Source organism: Euwallacea fornicatus, unplaced genomic scaffold (genome assembly GCF_040115645.1).
Source record: "Euwallacea fornicatus isolate EFF26 unplaced genomic scaffold, ASM4011564v1 scaffold_39, whole genome shotgun sequence".
In the NCBI taxonomy this organism is placed as follows: Eukaryota; Metazoa; Arthropoda; class Insecta; order Coleoptera; family Curculionidae; genus Euwallacea; species Euwallacea fornicatus.
Genome location: NW_027096008.1, coordinates 1084505 through 1092666, shown reverse-complemented (window position 1 = coordinate 1092666; position 8162 = coordinate 1084505). Strand labels below are relative to the sequence as shown.

The window sequence follows — 8162 nt, the reverse complement described above, 5'->3', positions numbered from 1 at the left end:
ACTATTTTTCTTGGAAGTTCAACAAGATGTAATCATGGTGTGTTGTGTCATTTTAAAGATCTCGTCGAGCTGATTAATTTGACACTTTGTTTAACAAATTTGGTCCACATTTGCCAATGTTATCGAGCTTCAAAATTGGAAAAGTCACAAAATTTGTGTGTTTGAGCACATAAAGTACTATTTTTCTTGGAAGTTCAACAAGATGTAATCATGGTGTGTTACGCCCTGTCGCAGGTTTTCACCGGGCACGGTGTGTTCGGGAAATACCTGCGACGAATAGGGGTTGAGCGCAGTGACCACTGCTGGTTCTGCGGGAACGAAGAGAATGGTGTGAGCGACACTCCCGAGCACACGCTGTGGGAGTGTCAGGCATGGGAGGCCGATCGCGCGGAGGCCCGGCTGAGCGGAATCAGACTGGACCGAAACGTGATCGGCAGTGAGATCCTGGAATCAGAATGTAAGTGGAATGCGTTTGCAAGAATGGTAGAGAAAATCATGAATGCGAAACGTACGAGAGGGAATGAAAGACGACGAGTGTCACGGGGAGAAGTCCTCCGCGAAGCGCACCGGCCTAGGCCGGATTAGCAGGCACGATACCACCACCCCCCTGAAGTAATGCCTTTAGGCGGTTCCGGGGGGGAACAACGGTGAAGAGAGGTGGGTTTTTAGTGGGTAGGCGCCTCCCTTCAGGGGGTGAATCCCACATAACCAGGTCGCCAGTCCATAAGACCGGGTACCTTTGGAAGGTTTTCCACCTCTGTAAAAAAAAAAAAAAAAAAAAAAAATCATGGTGTGTTGTGTCATTTTAAAGATCTCGTCGAGATGATTAATTTGACACTTTGGTTAACAAATTTGGTCCACATTTGCCAAAGTTATCGAGCTTCAAAATTGGAAAAGTCACAAAAGTTGTGTGTTTGAGCACATAAAGTACTATTTTTCTTGGAAATTCAACAAGATGCAATCATGATGTGTTGTGACATCTTCAAAATCTCGTCGAGCTGATTAATTTGACACTTTGTTTAACAAATTTGGTCTTCATTTGCCGAAGCTATCGAGCTTCAAAGTTTGAAAAGTCACAAAAATTTGTGTTTTTGAGCACATAAAGTACTATTTTTCTTGGAAGTTCAACAAGATGTAATCATGGTGTGTTGTGTCATTTTAAAGATCTCGTCGAGCTGATTAATTTGACACTTTGTTTAACAAATTTGGTCCACATTTGCCAATGTTATCGAGCTTCAAAATTGGAAAAGTCACAAAAGTTGTGTGTTTGAGCACATAAAGTACTATTTTCCTTGGAAATTCAACAAGATGCAATCATGATGTGTTCTGACATCTTCAAAATCTCGTTGAGGTGATTACTTTGACACTTTGTGTAACAAATTTGGTCCACATTTGCCAAAGTTATCGAGCTTCAGAGTTTGAAAAGTCACAAAATATGTGTGTTTGAGCACATAAAGTACTATTTTTCTTGGAAGTTCAACAAGATGTAATCACGGTGTGTTGTGACATCTTCATAACCTTGTCGAGCTGATTCATTTGACACTTTGTTTAACAAATTTGGTCCACATTTGCCAAAGTTATCGAGCTTCAAAATTGGAAAAGTCACAAAAGTTGTGTGTTTGAGCACATAAAGTACTATTTTTCTTGGAAGTTCAACAAGATGTAATCATGGTGTGTTGTGTCATTTTAAAGATCTCGTCGAGCTGATTAATTTGACACTTTGTTTAACAAATTTGGTCCACATTTGCCAATGTTATCGAGCTTCAAAATTGGAAAAGTCACAAAAGTTGTGTGTTTGAGCACATAAAGTACTATTTTTCTTGGAAATTCAACAAGATGCAATCATGAATTGTTGTTTCATTTTAAAGATCTCGTCGAGCTGATTAATTTGACACTTTGTTTAACAAATTTGGTCCACATTTGCCAATGTTATCGAGCTTCAAAATTGGAAAAGTAACAAAAGTTGTGTGTTTGAGCACATAAAGTACTATTTTTCTTGGAAATTCAACAAGATGCAATCATGATTTGTTCTGACATCTTCAAAATCTCGTTGAGCCGATTAATTTGACACTTTGGTTAACAAATTTGGTCCACATTTGCCAAAGTTATCGAGCTTCAAAGTTTGAAAAGTCACAAAATATGTGTGTTTGAGCACATAAAGTACTATTTTTCTTGGAAATTCAACAAGATGCAATCATGATTTGTTCTGACATCTTCAAAATCTCGTTGAGCTGATTAATTTGACACTTTGTTTAAGAAATTTGGTCCACATTTGCCGAAGTTATCGAGCTTCAAAGTTTGAAAAGTCACATAATATGTGTGTGTGAGCACATAAAGTACTATTTTTCTTGGAAATTCAACAAGATGCAATCATGATGTGTTGTGACATATTCAAAATCTCGTCGAGCTAATTAATTTGACACTTTGTTTAAGAAATTTGGTCCACATTTGCCGAAGTTATCGAGCTTCAAAGTTTGAAAAGTCACAAAAGTTGTGTGTTTGAGCACATAAAGTACTATTTTTCTTGGAAGTTCAACAAGATGTAGTCATGATGTGTTGTGACATCTTCAAAATCTCGTTGAGGTGATTACTTTGACACTTTGTGTAACAAATTTGGTCCACATTTTCCAAAGTTATCGAGCTTCAGAGTTTGAAAAGTCACAAAATATGTGTGTTTGAGCACATAAAGTACTATTTTTCTTGGAAGTTCAACAAGATGTAATCATGGTGTGTTGTGTCATTTTAAAGATCTCGTCGAGCTGATTAATTTGACACTTTGTTTAACAAATTTGGTCCACATTTGCCAATGTTATCGAGCTTCAAAATTGGAAAAGTCACAAAATTTGTGTGTTTGAGCACATAAAGTACTATTTTTCTTGGAAGTTCAACAAGATGTAATCATGGTGTGTTACGCCCTGTCGCAGGTTTTCACCGGGCACGGTGTGTTCGGGAAATACCTGCGACGAATAGGGGTTGAGCGCAGTGACCACTGCTGGTTCTGCGGGAACGAAGAGAATGGTGTGAGCGACACTCCCGAGCACACGCTGTGGGAGTGTCAGGCATGGGAGGCCGATCGCGCGGAGGCCCGGCTGAGCGGAATCAGACTGGACCGAAACGTGATCGGCAGTGAGATCCTGGAATCAGAATGTAAGTGGAATGCGTTTGCAAGAATGGTAGAGAAAATCATGAATGCGAAACGTACGAGAGGGAATGAAAGACGACGAGTGTCACGGGGAGAAGTCCTCCGCGAAGCGCACCGGCCTAGGCCGGATTAGCAGGCACGATACCACCACCCCCCTGAAGTAATGCCTTTAGGCGGTTCCGGGGGGGAACAACGGTGAAGAGAGGTGGGTTTTTAGTGGGTAGGCGCCTCCCTTCAGGGGGTGAATCCCACATAACCAGGTCGCCAGTCCATAAGACCGGGTACCTTTGGAAGGTTTTCCACCTCTGTAAAAAAAAAAAAAAAAAAAAAAATCATGGTGTGTTGTGTCATTTTAAAGATCTCGTCGAGATGATTAATTTGACACTTTGGTTAACAAATTTGGTCCACATTTGCCAAAGTTATCGAGCTTCAAAATTGGAAAAGTCACAAAAGTTGTGTGTTTGAGCACATAAAGTACTATTTTTCTTGGAAATTCAACAAGATGCAATCATGATGTGTTGTGACATCTTCAAAATCTCGTCGAGCTGATTAATTTGACACTTTGTTTAACAAATTTGGTCTTCATTTGCCGAAGCTATCGAGCTTCAAAGTTTGAAAAGTCACAAAAATTTGTGTTTTTGAGCACATAAAGTACTATTTTTCTTGGAAGTTCAACAAGATGTAATCATGGTGTGTTGTGTCATTTTAAAGATCTCGTCGAGCTGATTAATTTGACACTTTGTTTAACAAATTTGGTCCACATTTGCCAATGTTATCGAGCTTCAAAATTGGAAAAGTCACAAAAGTTGTGTGTTTGAGCACATAAAGTACTATTTTCCTTGGAAATTCAACAAGATGCAATCATGATGTGTTCTGACATCTTCAAAATCTCGTTGAGGTGATTACTTTGACACTTTGTGTAACAAATTTGGTCCACATTTGCCAAAGTTATCGAGCTTCAGAGTTTGAAAAGTCACAAAATATGTGTGTTTGAGCACATAAAGTACTATTTTTCTTGGAAGTTCAACAAGATGTAATCACGGTGTGTTGTGACATCTTCATAACCTTGTCGAGCTGATTCATTTGACACTTTGTTTAACAAATTTGGTCCACATTTGCCAAAGTTATCGAGCTTCAAAATTGGAAAAGTCACAAAAGTTGTGTGTTTGAGCACATAAAGTACTATTTTTCTTGGAAGTTCAACAAGATGTAATCATGGTGTGTTGTGTCATTTTAAAGATCTCGTCGAGCTGATTAATTTGACACTTTGTTTAACAAATTTGGTCCACATTTGCCAATGTTATCGAGCTTCAAAATTGGAAAAGTCACAAAAGTTGTGTGTTTGAGCACATAAAGTACTATTTTTCTTGGAAATTCAACAAGATGCAATCATGAATTGTTGTTTCATTTTAAAGATCTCGTCGAGCTGATTAATTTGACACTTTGTTTAACAAATTTGGTCCACATTTGCCAAAGTTATCGAGCTTCAAAATTGGAAAAGTCACAAAAGTTGTGTGTTTGAGCACATAAAGTACTATTTTTCTTGGAAATTCAACAAGATGCAATCATGATTTGTTCTGACATCTTCAAAATCTCGTTGAGCCGATTAATTTGACACTTTGTTTAAGAAATTTGGTCCACATTTGCCGAAGTTATCGAGCTTCAAAGTTTGAAAAGTCACATAATATGTGTGTGTGAGCACATAAAGTACTATTTTTCTTGGAAATTCAACAAGATGCAATCATGATGTGTTGTGACATATTCAAAATCTCGTCGAGCTAATTAATTTGACACTTTGTTTAAGAAATTTGGTCCACATTTGCCGAAGTTATCGAGCTTCAAAGTTTGAAAAGTCACAAAAGTTGTGTGTTTGAGCACATAAAGTACTATTTTTCTTGGAAGTTCAACAAGATGTAGTCATGATGTGTTGTGACATCTTCAAAATCTCGTTGAGGTGATTACTTTGACACTTTGTGTAACAAATTTGGTCCACATTTTCCAAAGTTATCGAGCTTCAGAGTTTGAAAAGTCACAAAATATGTGTGTTTGAGCACATAAAGTACTATTTTTCATGGAAATTCAACAAGACGCAATTATGAATTGTTGTGTCATTTTAAAGATCTCGCCGAGCTGATTAATTTGACACTTTGTTTAACAAATTTGGTCTTCATTTGCCGAAGCTATCGAGCTTCAAAGTTTGAAAAGTCACAAAAGTTGTGTGTTTGAGCACATAAAGTACTATTTTTCTTGGAAATTCAACAAGATGCAATCATGATGTGTTGTGACATATTCAAAATCTCGTCGAGCTGATTAATTTGACACTTTGTATAACAAATTTGGTCTTCATTTGCCGAAGCTATCGAGCTCCAAAGTTTGAAAAGTCACAAAATATGTGTGTTTGAGCACATAAAGTACTATTTTTCTTGGAAATTCAACAAGATGCAATTATGAATTGTTGTGCCATTTTAAAGATCTCGTCGTGCTGATTAATTTGACACTTTGGTTAACAAATTTGGTCCTCATTTGCCGAAGCTATCGAGCTTCAAAGTTTGAAAAGTCACAAAAGTTGTGTGTTTGAGCACATAAAGTACTACTTTTCTTGGAAATTCAACAAGATGCAATCATGATGTGTTGTGACATATTCAAAATCTCGTCGAGCTGATTAATTTTACACTCTGTTTAACAAATTTGGTCCTCATTTGCCGAAGCTATCGAGCTTCAAAGTTTGAAAAGTCACAAAAGTTGTGTGTTTGAGCACATAAAGTACTATTTTTCTTGGAAATTCAACAAGATGCAATCATGATGTGTTGTGACATATTCAAAATCTCGTCGAGCTGATTAATTTGACACTTTGTTTAACAAATTTGGTCTTCATTTGCCGAAGCTGTCGAGCTTCAAAGTTTGAAAAGTCACAAAAGTTGTGTGTTTGAGCACATAAAGTACTATTTTTCTTGGAAATTCAACAAGATGCAATCATGATGTGTTGTGACATATTCAAAATCTCGTCGAGCTGATTAATTTTACACTCTGTTTAACAAATTTGGTCCTCATTTGCCGAAGCTATCGAGCTTCAAAGTTTGAAAAGTCACAAAAGTTGTGTGTTTGAGCACATAAAGTACTACTTTTCTTGGAAATTCAACAAGATGCAATCATGATGTGTTGTGACATATTCAAAATCTCGTCGAGCTGATTAATTTTACACTCTGTTTAACAAATTTGGTCCTCATTTGCCGAAGCTATCGAGCTTCAAAGTTTGAAAAGTCACAAAAGTTGTGTGTTTGAGCACATAAAGTACTATTTTTCTTGGAAATTCAACAAGATGCAATCATGATGTGTTGTGACATATTCAAAATCTCGTCGAGCTGATTAATTTGACACTTTGTTTAACAAATTTGGTCTTCATTTGCCGAAGCTATCGAGCTTCAAAGTTTGAAAAGTCACAAAAGTTGTGTGTTTGAGTACATAAAGTACTATTTTTCTTGGAAATTCAACAAGATGCAATCATGATGTGTTGTGACATATTCAAAATCTCGTCGAGCTGATTAATTTGACACTTTGTTTAACAAATTTGGTCTTCATTTGCCGAAGCTGTCGAGCTTCAAAGTTTGAAAAGTCACAAAATATGTGTGTTTGAGCACATAAAGTACTATTTTTCTTGGAAATTCAACAAGACGCAATTATGAATTGTTGTGTCATTTTAAAGATCTCGTCGAGCTGATTAATTTGACACTTTGTTTAACAAATTTGGTCTTCATTTGCCGAAGCTATCGAGCTTCAAAGTTTGAAAAGTCACAAAAGTTGTGTGTTTGAGCATATAAAGTACTATTTTTCTTGGAAATTCAACAAGATGCAATCATGATGTGTTGTGACATATTCAAAATCTCGTCGAGCTGATTAATTTGACACTTTGTATAACAAATTTGGTCTTCATTTGCCGAAGCTATCGAGCTTCAAAGTTTGAAAAGTCACAAAATATGTGTGTTTGAGCACATAAACTACTATTTTTCTTGGAAATTCAACAAGATGCAATTATGAATTGTTGTGTCATTTTAAAGATCTCGTCGAGCTGATTAATTAGACACTTTGGTTAACAAATTTGGTCCACATTTGCCAAAGTTATCGAGCTTCAAAATTTGAAAAGTCACAAAATATGTGTGTTTGAGCATATAAAGTACTATTTTTCTTGGAAATTCAACAAGATGCAATTATGAATTGTTGTGCCATTTTAAAGATCTCGTCGAGCTGATTAATTAGACACTTTGGTTAACAAATTTGGTCCACATTTGCCAAAGTTATCGAGCTTCAAAATTTGAAAAGTCACAAAATATGTGTGTTTGAGCATATAAAGTACTATTTTTCTTGGAAATTCAACAAGATGCAATTATGAATTGTTGTGCCATTTTAAAGATCTCGTCGAGCTGATTAATTTGACACTTTGGTTAACAAATTTGTTCCACATTTGCCAAAGTTATCGAGCTTCAAAATTGGAAAAGTCACAAAAGTTGTGTGTTTGAGCACATAAAGTACTATTTTTCTTGGAAATTCAACAAGATGCAATTATGAATTGTTGTGTCATTTTAAAGATCTCGTCGAGCTGATTAATTAGACACTTTGGTTAACAAATTTGGTCCACATTTGCCAAAGTTATCGAGCTTCAAAGTTTGAAAAGTCACAAAATATGTGTGTTTGAGCATATAAAGTACTATTTTTCTTGGAAATTCAACAAGATGCAATCATGATGTTTTGTGACATATTCAAAATCTCGTCGAGCTGATTAATTTTACACTCTGTTTAACAAATTTGGTCCTCATTTGCCGAAGCTATCGAGCTTCAAAGTTTGAAAAGTCACAAAAGTTGTGTGTTTGAGCACATAAAGTACTATTTTTCTTGGAAATTCAACAAGATGCAATCATGAATTGTTGTGTCATTTTAAAGATCTCGTCGAGCTGATTAATTTGACACTTTGGTTAACAAATTTGTTCCACTTTTGCCAAAGTTATCGAGCTTCAAAGTTTGAAAA

General features: G+C 36.3%; 2 protein-coding genes across 2 annotated transcripts; both read left to right on the top strand.

The window, feature by feature from the left end:
* Window positions 1-210: 210 nt before the first annotated feature.
* LOC136349718 (uncharacterized) lies at window positions 211-585 on the top strand. The gene has a single exon (XM_066301440.1). The coding sequence runs from the start codon at window positions 211-213 to the stop codon at window positions 583-585; it is 375 nt and encodes a 124-aa protein (XP_066157537.1).
* Window positions 586-2900: 2315 nt separating this feature from the next.
* On the top strand, window positions 2901-3275 carry LOC136349716 (uncharacterized). Its single transcript, XM_066301439.1, has one exon. The coding sequence runs from the start codon at window positions 2901-2903 to the stop codon at window positions 3273-3275; it is 375 nt and encodes a 124-aa protein (XP_066157536.1).
* Window positions 3276-8162: the final 4887 nt, after the last annotated feature.